Consider the following 12,720-nt stretch of genomic DNA (forward strand, 5'->3'; position numbering starts at 1 on the left):
GTACCCCAAAACAGGGAAGTTACCTCCGGATGTGGAGGAACAACTTACTGTTACTAAACAAATGGGAATTAGGGATATTAGTATTGAAGTAGTAGACATACTGTATAATATACTAAATAACACTACAAACTATAATGCGAAACCTGGGCTGGACATAGGAATGCTGCCAGGAGATAGACACAGACAAAACAGGTAGAGATGTCCACAGGATAGGATAGTTCAAAGAGACAAGGGCTCCCGCTGCAACTAGTTACTATGAGCAGCACATTGTGAGAGGCAGACCAGAAATATAAAGGGAGCAACAAGTGAAATGGAAACAAGCCTCCTCGTAATTACAAAAGAACACAGCTGCTCCTCTGCACGTCCCTGCCATCCTGTGAGTGCCTGGCGTCTGAGTAATCAAGCAACTCACTAGGACACAGGGTGGAAGCTCCTCCCGCCCACCGCAGGCTGAGCTTCCTGGTAAATAAGGAACCAGCAGCCGGGAACGGGAGGACGTAATCATCCCGGTCGCCTGTCAGTGACCAGACGCCGTCGGGGACACGAGCCACGGATCTCAACAGCGCAGCCCGTGACACAGTTCCATACATATATATATATATATATATATATACTGTATATATAGTAATACAGAATATCATATTGGGATGTGTGTATAATATATAATATATTGGGATATAGCTGGTTTAAGGTCTAACCGGGACTGGCATACCTACAGTTCTCAGACAGATGAACAACTGTTGTGCTCTTGTGTCATAAGCAATAGCTATTGTGCAGTACACAGACTGTTTACCCAGTGGCGACACCACGGAGGATATGCCCTGTGCTGCAAGTGTTTGTATTGCAGTGAATCTGCAAACAAGCAGTTACATTTGAGGCTATGTTTATTAAAGTCCATTTTAACACTATGACCTATTCCTCCGCCTATATCTGCTGACTTACTATCCTTATGGCTGTCCCCAACATCGCTGAGCTCATGGCAGTGTACGGTGTATGTCTTTGCTGATATATGTTGAATAGAAATTATACTATCTTTAACATCTAACATATATTGTACAGTACTGCATGTATGTATGCATGTAAAATCCAGGAACTCCGCCATGGAGCTTGCAATCTGATCTAGTGGTTTAGCTGCATATTGGCTATTTTTTTTCTTCTTATTCAGAAACTAGAAGAGAAGTTACTAATTCAGTCGGATTACGAAGAAATTAAAACTGAGCTGAGGTAAGATTCATACCTCCTCTTGTAAGTCTGCTCTCTCTCAGTCTGATTAATAATGTGCTATAGGGAACGCTCCACGCTTCCAGCTTTATAATGCAATAAATAAGACAGCAGTGTCACTAGGGGTTGTTTATACCTATTACAATGCTGTATATATTTACCTTTCTGTCAAGCATAAAAAACATATCCATCTGTTATTTTATAAGCCCAGAATATAAATCTGCCGTATGTGTTAGCAACAACAAACAAATGCATGCAATAAAGAATTAACATTATCTCCTCCTTATCTAATATTGACCAGCATATTAAATATCACATTCTTTTGGAACGGTTTATTCCTATTCGTTTTTCAAATGTTACTAATATTTTAGTGTTTGATTATTGTCTTGTGTATTTGGGGCATGTAAATGACTATAGATGTTGTCCACTTTAGCCTCTTGAGTCTTTATTACAGGAATCTGACCCAGCATAACTAATCTAACAGTGGCTAATTACTTTGATCACAATCTCTGCTCCCATCTCTCCAATCCTGTACAAAGTGACCGTTTCAAAGGCAAACAAGAAATAGTTCAGCTTCCTTCACCTTTTAACTTAATTCCCTATTCTGATATGCTGATTGCTAATTAGGTTTTTTTTTTAAACCACTTAACTGACGATTTTTTCCATTCCAAACCGTTCATATAGTTTGTTTTTGTTTTTTTAATGTAATATAGTTTAAAAAGTATTTTATAAATAGTCAATATTATGTTATGCACATCTGCGGAACGGATCTCCTTGTCAAAAACTGGGGACACAGTGGGGAGGCACAGTCGCATGTGATCTGACTGTGCCAAGATATTAGCATCTCCCCCCCCCCCCCCCCCACACCTGCCCCCACAATTCATAGTGTTGGTTTTTGCTATCTTCTGTGTCAACGCCATATTTTCTGCTCTCTTTGTGTATACAGTCTTTGCTATATTCGGCGCAGGTGCCGGATGAATGCCATCTGTATGGTTGCCCAGTGAGACCTGCTCTGGGTGCAGGGTGGGCATTGTGGGACCCACTTTGACTCACAGGCTCATATGAAACGCACACCCTGCACTGATTGCAGATATGCCACTGTTGTAGATACCAAACCAGGGAGTCCACCAACTCTTCATTCTAATAATGTGACCATATTTCATTAGTGAAGACACGAATAATAAACAAACTTGGACTCCAGCTTTCTTAAGGTGCCAGTTAAATGTGACCTTGGAATTGATGAAAAGCAATCCTTAGATGATTAAATACATGTGTAACAATATGAAATTTACTGCTTCCTATCCCATGGAATGTACTAGACACACTTCATAATTTAGTTCCCCTGTCACTTTGGCATAAATAAAAAATAAATAGTGTAATAATATATTTAAAAAACCCCCATCAAAATCACAGATTACAGCAGCCTAATTATATTTTAACATGTCCTCTTCTTTGGATGGCTTTAGTTTGATTTTAATTCCCTTTAACACCTAAATTTCTGTAACACACAACATTTTAGCAGCGTGTCCAATACTGTATGTGCCGAATCTCACTGCTTTCAAATAACTGCTTTAACCCGTGAAATAGCCCATTAGTATAAACTTTCCAAATGGGTGCTGAGGATTAGTTACATACTTTAGTGTAAGTGACGCAAAAACGTAACTTAATAAGATCCACGCAGATATTATCAGTGGCTATAACAGATGCCTCATGTGATATACAGAAATAGTGTACACATGATGAGCTCTCCAATGAAAACACACAGAAATGGTGGTTCAAATATTTAATTTGGGGCTTCAGAAGCAAAGATTCAATGGGCGGAATTCAAAGGTTTTTCCGCCAGCAGCCACTAGATGGCACCTAAATGGAGCTATTCAATTGTAGTTCAGTTAGTGTGAGATGGTAGTCGGCATCTGCATTTCAGCCCACACTACTTGGGGGTGGCAAGCTGAAATGCGCAAAAAGGGACCTGTTTGGGCACCCCAAATGGCACTTTTTGCAATCGCTTCCATCGCTTTGGTCGGGTTTAGCTGCCTTACGTGACTAAACCCAACCTCTATGCGCATGATCAGTAAGAAAACCAGAAACAGTTGTCCACGTTTTGGTGGGATTAGCTCACTCCAAGGGAAAAGAAAGCAAGACCTGCACATTCTGTACCTGCAGTGGAGATTTATGACTCTGGGCTTTCTGGATTGCACAGCTGCAACTGGAAAGAAGAAGTCCGGGTTTTCCAGCTCTCCCAGAGACAGCAGGAAGTCAGAAGCAGGAGAGAAGTATAAAAGTCCTATTTATCCAATGCACGTGGCACTGGTGCCCGTTAGGGGCCAGCGAGTAGGGTGCAGTTCCATAGTGCCAGGGACTGTAGACATTGGCTGTGCCAGAAAGGCATGGCGAATGATGGCTGCAGGTCATTGCAGCAGAATAACTAATAATCACGAGGAATGCAGGGACCTTGATGTTTGTTTATTTTAAGTTATGTACCTGTGTGACCAGGCCAAAGCTTGCGTATGCTATGCACAGTGTCTGCTGCCAGTAAAAGACACTGTGTTTCACCAGAAAACCTGCCTACCGAGTCCTTATTTGAAGTACCCATTTTACAGGGTAGAAAATAGAAATACAATACGAATGATATTGTAGTATATTATCTCAGTGAATGACGCAGTAGGTTAAACACAACTGGATGGTGTGAAAATAAATCACTACCTTTAATACATAGGGAAAATGACACACCCGTTCCAATACCGTCTCCCAGTGCAATGACTTAAAACAGAAGGGGAAGAAGATTTCAAAAATAGAGTGTAAACTCATTATGGGTATATTGTTACTAGCCCACGTTGTGTAGATGCCTCGTAACACAATTCTTTTGCATTCGAATGTAGTCCTCTCACAAGCATTCATGAAGGAAACTGAGAAATGAAGACCTTGTGTGCTACCCTTAAACCAGCTTTATTAATCTAGTACACATCCAACAAATTCCCAAATATCATATAGCAGTTCATATTGCTTTCTACCAGACAAATAAAGTGGTGCTGGCATATCTAATAGAATGCATGTATTATCCATGCAGCAGACAAATATATAAAATGTCTTCCTACCAGACCCAGATGAGAAAAGGTATATCACACAGAAATCGCTACAGATGTACATTCGGGTGGGCCACCTATAGTCCTGTCATGTGAGTCCATAGGGAGGCAAGAAGGCTTGTGAAGTACAATATTACACCGACTCATTTCCACTGATACAGTCATTCCCATATGATTTTTAGCCTCATCACTAAATAATGTCTTCTCACACTTATAACCTGGGATATGTTACTGTATGATCCGCCATCTGCAGTAATTGGTGGTTACTCAGACATGCAGGAATTCCCACATACATTGATTAGCCACATTGACTGACTTGATCTCTGTGTGGCCACTTTTAGGACAACTAACTATGTCCTCTGGAATGTCTTCTTTGCAAATATCCTCTTCAGTTCAGATTTCATCCCTTGGTGTTCATTAGTTTATTAAAAGTTTAGACAGTGGAGACAACAGAATGATAGAGCCACTTTGATGATGCAAGAGAGTGAGGGTACTTGGAGTAGCAGTAGGCCCGAGTCAGAAGTGGACTCAATGTAGATGTTGGACGCAGTGGAGCCACTGCGCATGTGTTACAGCCGCACTGCACACATGGTAATTGATTATCGATGGCGTATGCACACAGAGGATTTATTTGCAGGTAGTGACTGTTTGGGGGATCTAACAGGGTGGCTATAAAAGGGCAAGCATGTTGCCACCATTTTCTGGATGTGTCCTAGTCAGCCACCCATTGGACTGGCCCCTGTGTCTTAGTTGAGACGGATATTCTGAGACACCATAGGGTTGCTTAGAAGTACAATGGTGCGACAGATGTTCCCGATGTACGTAAGCAGTGGGTCTGATATGTCGGCGGTGGGTGTCTTCATACACAAGAGAGAGACTGTCTTTAGCATATTTTCACAAGTCCGCTGAGTCAGGCCCAATGTTGTGCCAGTTGTAAATGGAGGTTGCTTTGCTAACTGCTCCAAAGCTGCCATAAGGATACATAATATACAGCAGTCAGGTATTGATGAAACAATTGAATTTTTACATTTGTTAATCAAATACCATTGATCCATACAGTATATTGTTTATCATTATTTGTTAGTTGTCATTATTGCTGTTATACCTCAATATATCTTACTCTTTTGATTCTGGACGAAATCAGATGATGGCAGCTCGGTTGATTTATACTAGGTGTGTATATAAGGTTGCTCTGCCTAATTTATTGGAGATCTTATATGCTTTAAAAGGTGCAAGGTATACTTATTTCTACAATTTAATATATAGTAATAAATCTAACATTTTGTTTATGTAGAGATTATTGTTTATGTCCTCTGATATTTCATTTTCTTTAAGACTGTTTGTGGATCATTTGTATGTCTTTCATAGCGAATTTGCTTTTTGCTCTGGTGATATTCTGCTTAGAGACCCAGAATCCAAAATCGTCTGCTATATCATGGTTTTGTTAGACGTATTGGACTTTTCCATTGGAATCTTGCTAGACAGAGGTCCACATTTGCATTTGGTGGCTTTGATAATGCTTGAGTCTTTTTATATGTTTTTCATTGTATACTGCCCTACAGGTGTCATATTTCTCATCTATAAAACTTGTATGGAGACGTGTATAATTATACAGTTAATGCACAACAAGGATGACCTACAGTGTGACTTTTTTCCTTCACTTACAGCATCTTGAAAGCTATGAAGTCTGCCACAGCCGGCTGTGACCTTGTTCCGGTTAGTAATTTGCCTAATATTTAATGTAAAGTTTTTATTTACACGCAACTGTTATGTAAGAGAGTTTTCTTTTAAATGTTCTACTTACTAACTACAGGAGACGTCCAAGGCAGAAGATAACTTATCCATCAAAAAAGAAGCATTTTACCCATTGCAAAACTATCTCCTAGAAAAGCAGAGCTTTGTGCCCAGCTGTGGTATGTAATCGGCTCCTGTCCTGCTCACGCATACACATCTGCACTCTTCTTGTTGTCACTGATACAAATCTGCCCTTATGGTGTCATTATCTGGTTCTGTAACTCATTTACCAGCTAATTTGGCCTCTTGAATTTAGGAACAAATTGCAGTGATATGGTTGGTCATAGGGCAGCCATACAGCCACGTCGCAGAGTGCCTAGTGTTCCCTGTTGGTTGACCAATGGCCTCACACATGCCCTAATTGGGGTAATTGACTGACTTTGTCCAATCAAATTTAACCTTGTTCTTTTAGATTTTTATCACTTAGAACAGTGGTTCTCAAACTGGGTCCTCAGGACCCCAAACAGTTCACATTTTCAAGGTAACCTAGCCCGTGCACAGGTGTATTCATTACTCACTGACACATTTTAAAAGATCCACATGTGTAGTTAATTATTTCACTTATGAATCTGTGAGGAGACCTGGGAAACCTGAACTGTTTGGGGTCCTTGGGACCAAGTTTGAGAACCTATGGCTTAGAGCATTCGTTTAAGCCTTTAAGGCATGAACTTATTATTTTTTTCACATTTACAGTATGGTGTTTTTTTTCTGGAACTTGTGTTAACATGCACAAATAATGTCAAAAGTGTGATGGGGCTCCATAGCCATGTTTAGAATATATATAAATCCCTGCTCTGTGTATTTATGTGTTACATTGGGATGTGATTTGGCGTCATAGCTATACAGATTTGCAGCCATATACTAGTAAACAAAACCAATGTGACTAATCTAGTTTTTTACAGCACTAATTTTTAAATTATTTTAAGTTTGTTTCCTAATTTTAACTATAAATATATTGCTTAGCAAATAAAGATTGTCCTAAATTGGCTATTATGATTGCAGTTTGTGGTAATTGCTCTTTTTAGCAGTATTTTTGTATTTCCTATAGTCTTATATTCACTCTGTCATCCTTTCTAGAGGAGGATCATCCTCATGATGCCACTAAAGTTCCTGCAGCAGCCGAAAGGTCATACTCAGCTTCTCCGCTGACCAGGGGCAGAGCGTCTACCCTCAGTCCTCCCCAATCTATGCTGGAATTCCCGCTAGCAACTAGAGCTCAGAGGACTTTTTGCTTCTCTTCTGCTTACTCCAACAGTAATGAACAATTAGCTGGAGAAACACTTCTCAAGACTCAAGTTAATTCACCATTGCTCAAGACCGAATCCAACTCAGCGCTATCATTCCCATCCACATTTTATACAATAAAGGCCAATATACTTTCCAGCAATCACCAGTCCACTGGGAATCAGGATTCAAGCCCGCTCAGTGAGCAGTCTGAAGGGACCAATTCCAGCTCAGTGGATGATGAACATCTAGATACATCAGAAATTGCCTTTCAAGTTAAAGAGCAACTTCTAAAACACAACATTGGGCAAAGAGTATTTGGGCACTATGTTCTAGGGCTCTCCCAGGGCTCAGTAAGTGAGATTCTGGCTCGTCCTAAGCCCTGGCGAAAACTTACTGTGAAAGGGAAGGAGCCCTTCATTAAGATGAAGCAATTTCTGTCCGATGAGCAGAATGTTCTGGCGCTCAGGACTATTCAGGTGCGGCAAAGAGGTGAGTGCTCTCACATCTCCAGTCACATTTATGGATACAAAATAGGGGAAGTTTCTCGCGTATTGGAGCCACCGGTCTCAAACAAGCCCGCTTGTTATACTAGCCTACTATAACTATAAAAATATAATGCAAAGAACCCATAAGTTAGGGGCATATTTATCAAAGCTTGGAGAGGAATAACGTGTTGACAAATAAAGTACCAATTAGCTCCTATCGTTTAAAAAAAAAAAAAAACAGTCTGCAAAGTGAAAGAAGCTGATTGTTTGGTACTGTATCTCTCTCCAAGCTTAGATAAACCTCTCCCTTAGACTTTAATTAGTCTGCTTCAATCTTTCATTTATAAGAGGCCACTCTGGTTTTACAAATTTGTCGTGATGGAGATTACACTCACAAGAGACAAATTTGCACAAAATGAACCACATACACATTTAATATAATGTAGAGTTTATGCTAACCAGGCTGAGGCTTGAAGCCGTAACTTTCTAGTTAAAAAAAAGAAAATGTAGCAGTTTAGAGTTCACATGAATAACTGTTATCACTTTTTGTCGTTACTCAGGAAGTATTACACCAAGAATTCGAACTCCAGAAACCGGATCAGATGATGCTATTAAAAATATTCTGGAGCAAGCAAAAAAGGAGATTCAGTCTCAGAAAGGAGGTGAGTTTTGCAATCCTTAAAATTATGCCATGTGCACTAACACTTTAATGGAAACCAAGGGCGGAACTGCCGGAGACAATGGAGTCAGTTGCCGCCGGGCTCCCAGCCCTGAAAGGAGCAATCTCTTCTCAGTCCTCCAGTCCACGCCGTCTCTTTGAAACTTTCAACACCCTCCTCCTGCCCTCCCACCCTCACTCATTGCCACTGACTTTGCCTCCTTCTTCATCTCCAAAATTGAGGAAATCCGACACTATATATCCTCCCGTCACTCCTCTGCTGCTCCCCTGCCCCCATCATCCTTGTCCTCCATCTATCCCACCCTGTCCTTCTTCTGTTTCACTACTGACAAGGAAGTCCACTTCCTCATCTTATCCCCCCCCATTGACCCCCACCCACCACCACTTCCGTCCTCTCCATCCCTCTCCCCCCTGCCTGCTCCCACCTTGCTCACCTCTTTAACCTATCACTCTCTACCGGCATCTTTACCTCACCATTCAAACATGCTCTGGTCTCACCTATTCTCAAAAAACCCAACCTCGACCTTTCATCACCCACTAGCTACCGCCCCATCTCTCTTCTCCTATTCGCCTCCAAACTACTTGAATGACTGGTCTACAGCTGTCTCACAAGTTACCTCTCTGACAACTCTATCCTTGATCCACTACAATCTGGCTTTCGCCTACTCCACTCCACTGAGGCTGCCCTGGTGAAAGTCACCAATGACCTGCTTCCGGCCAAATCCAGGGGCCACTTCTCTCTGCTTATCCTTCTGGACCTCTCTGCTGCCTTTGACACCGTGGATCATTCTCTCTTCCTCCGCACACTCCAAAACATTGGCCTCTCTAGCACTGTCCTTGACTGGTTTACCTCTTACCTCACTAACCGCTCCTTCTCTGTGTCTGCCTCCGGCACCACCTCACACCCTTTCATCATTCCTGTTTGTGTGCCTCAGAGTTCTGTCCTCGGCCCCTATCTGTTCTCCCTGTAAACCTCTTCCCTGGGTGTGCTTATTAACTCCTTTGGCCTACAATACCACCTCTATGCTGATGACACACAACTCTACCTCTCCCCTCCTGATCTGTCCCCCTCTGTCTTCTCTCAGGTTTCCAGCTGCCTATCCGCCATCTCCTCCTGGATTGCTGAGCGTTCTCTGAAGCTCAGCATGGACAAAACTGAACTCATTATCTTTCCCCCAGCCAGAGTAACACCCCCTACCAATATCTCTATCACTGTTGACAACACCATCATCTCCCCCATTCCCCAACTCCGCTGCTTGGGCGTCACTCTTGACTCTTCCCTCTCCTTTGCATTCCACATCCAAGTTCTGGCACAATCCTATCAGTTCCAGATACGCAACATTGCTCACATCAGTCCATTTCTCTCCAAAAGTGCAACTAAACTTATCATCCACTCACTGGTCATCTCATAGCTCGACTACTGCAACGTTCTCCTCACTGGCCTCACTTGCTCCCATCATGCTCCCCTCCAATCTGTCCTCAACTCCGCAACTAGTCTTATCTTCCTTTCCTGCCGCTCCACATCTGCCACTCCGCTTTGACAAAATCTGCACTGCTCCCATTCCCCTACAGAATCCTCTTCAAACACCTCACCCTCACATACAAGGCCATCTCTAATTCCACTGCTCCCTACATCTCCAACCTCCTCTCCCTTCATACTTTCTCTCGCTCCTTACAGTCGCCCAAAGAGCGGTGCCTCTCCTCTACCCTGGTCATTGCTTCCCATGCTCGAGTTCAGGATTTTGCCCGTGCTGTACCCTTTCAGTGGAATGCGCTCCCCCGCTTCATTAGACTCTCCTCGACCTTGCAAATCTGCAAACATAGTAACATAGTAACATAGTATCTGAGGTTGAAAAAAGACAAATGTCCATCGAGTTCAACCTATTTGTGGTCTCCTATGCATGATGATTTGACTAAAATTTCTGACTGATGCTGCTGTCAGCCGTTACATTTTATCCCTATTTATAGTAACTATAATGCATGACTATGCACCATACCCCTGGATATCCTTATCCATTAGGAATTTATCTAACCCATTCTTAAAGGTGTTGACAGATTCCGCCATTACAACTCCCTCGGGCAGGGAATTCCAAACATGTATTGTCCTTACCGTGAAAAAGCCTTAACGCCGTATTGTGCGGAATCTCCTCTCCTCTAACCTGAGCGAGTGTCCACGAGTCCTCTGTGTTGATCTAACCAAAAACAGGTCCCGCGCAAGCTCTGTGTATTGTCCCCTTATATATTTGTAGATGTTGATCATATCCCCTCTTAGTCTCCACTTTTCCAATGTAAACATGCCTAGTCTTTCAAGCCTTTCCTTGTATTCCATCGTCTCCATGCCCTTAATTAGTTTGGTCGCCCTCCTCTGTACCTTTTCAAGCTCAAACGGGCACTGAAAACCCACCTATTTATCAAAGCGTACCCTTCCGATGCATAACCTAGTCCTGATGCTGCTCCTCCATCACCCTGCCTCATGCCTTGACCATCTTTGCTTTGCTTACATCTTGCCATCAGGCTACCTCCCGCTTGCTTGCGCCTCATGTCATCTGTCTGTCCTACTAGATTGTTAGCTCCTCAGAGCAGGGCCCTCTTACCTCTTGTTGTCAAAACCCTCTTCTCGACACATTTCACTCACAGCCCTCTCCTACTCAGCGACCATCTTTACCCACTTTTTCTCCTGCTGTTAAGGGCTCATCTCTGTCTATGGTCACTCACTCGCTACTTACGTCCAAGCTGTATTATGTTTTGAGAATTGTGGTGCTCTTTGTTACGTGTACTCTATTTTTGTTATTTATTTATTTACTGTAATGTTAAGTTTTGTCTTCTGTCCTTTGTACGGCGCTGCAAAACACTTGTGGCGCCTTATAGATAAAATGTAATAATAATAATAATAATACTGGTTATACATGAAAGGGAGTGAGTATAAGATGTATATGGAAGGTGAATTATATTTAGAAAGTGCTGTATTAGCTATTTGATTATGTGTTATTGTAAATTAGTAATATTTAGCTTTATTTTTGGAAGATTAATCCCTTCAGTTAAATATATATGAATGAGAACTGACTGGGATTTAAACAATTGTACAGCTGTAGGTTTCCATTGGTTACAAACTGTGTCTCATTTTATATCCCTTTTCATATTTAATACAGGTGACACAAAGGGCTCAACTGCTCCTTTATCATCATCTTCCACCACCAACAATAATTCCGAAGATGCAATAAAGAGTATTCTGGAGCAGGCAAGGAGGGAAATGCAGGCACAGCACCAGGCATTGCTGGAAATAGAATCGGGCAGCAGCCATAGGTCCATTCCTACACCCCCAAATGAGAGGCCCATTCTCACGCCTTCTGCGCACAAAGCACCTCAGATCTACATTAAACAGGAGGAGGGCTGCCTTCTCACCAGCACAAGCTCCACACAGACGCCATTGAGTGTTCTGTCCCCAGCAGCTTTCGTACAAAATATTATACGCAAAGTAAAGTCGGAAATAGGTGATGCTGGTTCATACTTTGATCAGCACTGGGCATCAGAAAAAAATATACTGAACCGTCCATTTACATCTGTGTCTCCATCACTGTCTTCATCATCATCAAGTTACTCCAGCATAGTAAATGGGCGACCTTGGAAGAGAGGAGATAATGGGGAAACTCCACACAATGAGGAAGATCTAACAAATGGAGAAGAAGCACATAAACTTGTGGAGGTGAAGACTGAGATTGGAAGTCTAGATAATCAGAACATCAGCCAGATTTCATACTACCCTGCCTACGTCCCAAGAAACCTTAAGCCCACCGTTCCCCCGCTCACCCCAGAGCAGTATGAGATGTATATGTACCGAGAAGTGAATACCCTGGACCTCACCAGACAAGTCAAAGAAAAGTTGGCAAAAAATGGCATCTGCCAGCGAATCTTTGGAGAAAAGGTATTATTGTGGTCCACTTGAGTGTTGTCCTAGATAGGGTATGGATCATGTGAGCAGTTACCTAGTGTCACATGAGCTTAACACAGCTGGAGACAGGAAATGTAAGCGCCTACCTAAGGGTAGTGTCAAATGAGCTGGATAAGGGTAAGAAATACGGTTTGTATGGCAGGAATAGTAGATAATCTCTGCAGTTTTCTATCAGTTTTTCAGCTTTTCAGTGTGTGATACCAGACAGGGTTGCTCATATCTGGTTCCTATGGGTAGTCCTGCTTTCCAGCTTTTCTGAAATTTTGAATATGAATCTAAAAG

The 12,720-nt window shown here is 42.1% G+C and overlaps 1 protein-coding gene across 2 annotated transcripts in view; it reads left to right on the forward strand.

Annotated features, from left to right (window-relative positions):
- The window catches only part of CUX2 (cut like homeobox 2), an 875,100-nt gene that overhangs the window by 820,105 nt on the left and 42,275 nt on the right, over positions 1–12,720 (forward strand). For both annotated transcript variants that reach the window (XM_063964372.1, XM_063964373.1), the window contains exons 12-17: positions 1,166–1,224; positions 5,972–6,020; positions 6,118–6,217; positions 7,176–7,814; positions 8,371–8,472; positions 11,639–12,411. In XM_063964372.1, the coding sequence (XP_063820442.1) occupies positions 1,166–1,224; positions 5,972–6,020; positions 6,118–6,217; positions 7,176–7,814; positions 8,371–8,472; positions 11,639–12,411 (1,722 nt within the window). The remainder of the gene's footprint in view (positions 1–1,165; positions 1,225–5,971; positions 6,021–6,117; positions 6,218–7,175; positions 7,815–8,370; positions 8,473–11,638; positions 12,412–12,720) is intronic.

This window comes from Pseudophryne corroboree, chromosome 1, assembly GCF_028390025.1.
Source record: "Pseudophryne corroboree isolate aPseCor3 chromosome 1, aPseCor3.hap2, whole genome shotgun sequence".
NCBI lineage: Eukaryota > Metazoa > Chordata > Amphibia > Anura > Myobatrachidae > Pseudophryne > Pseudophryne corroboree.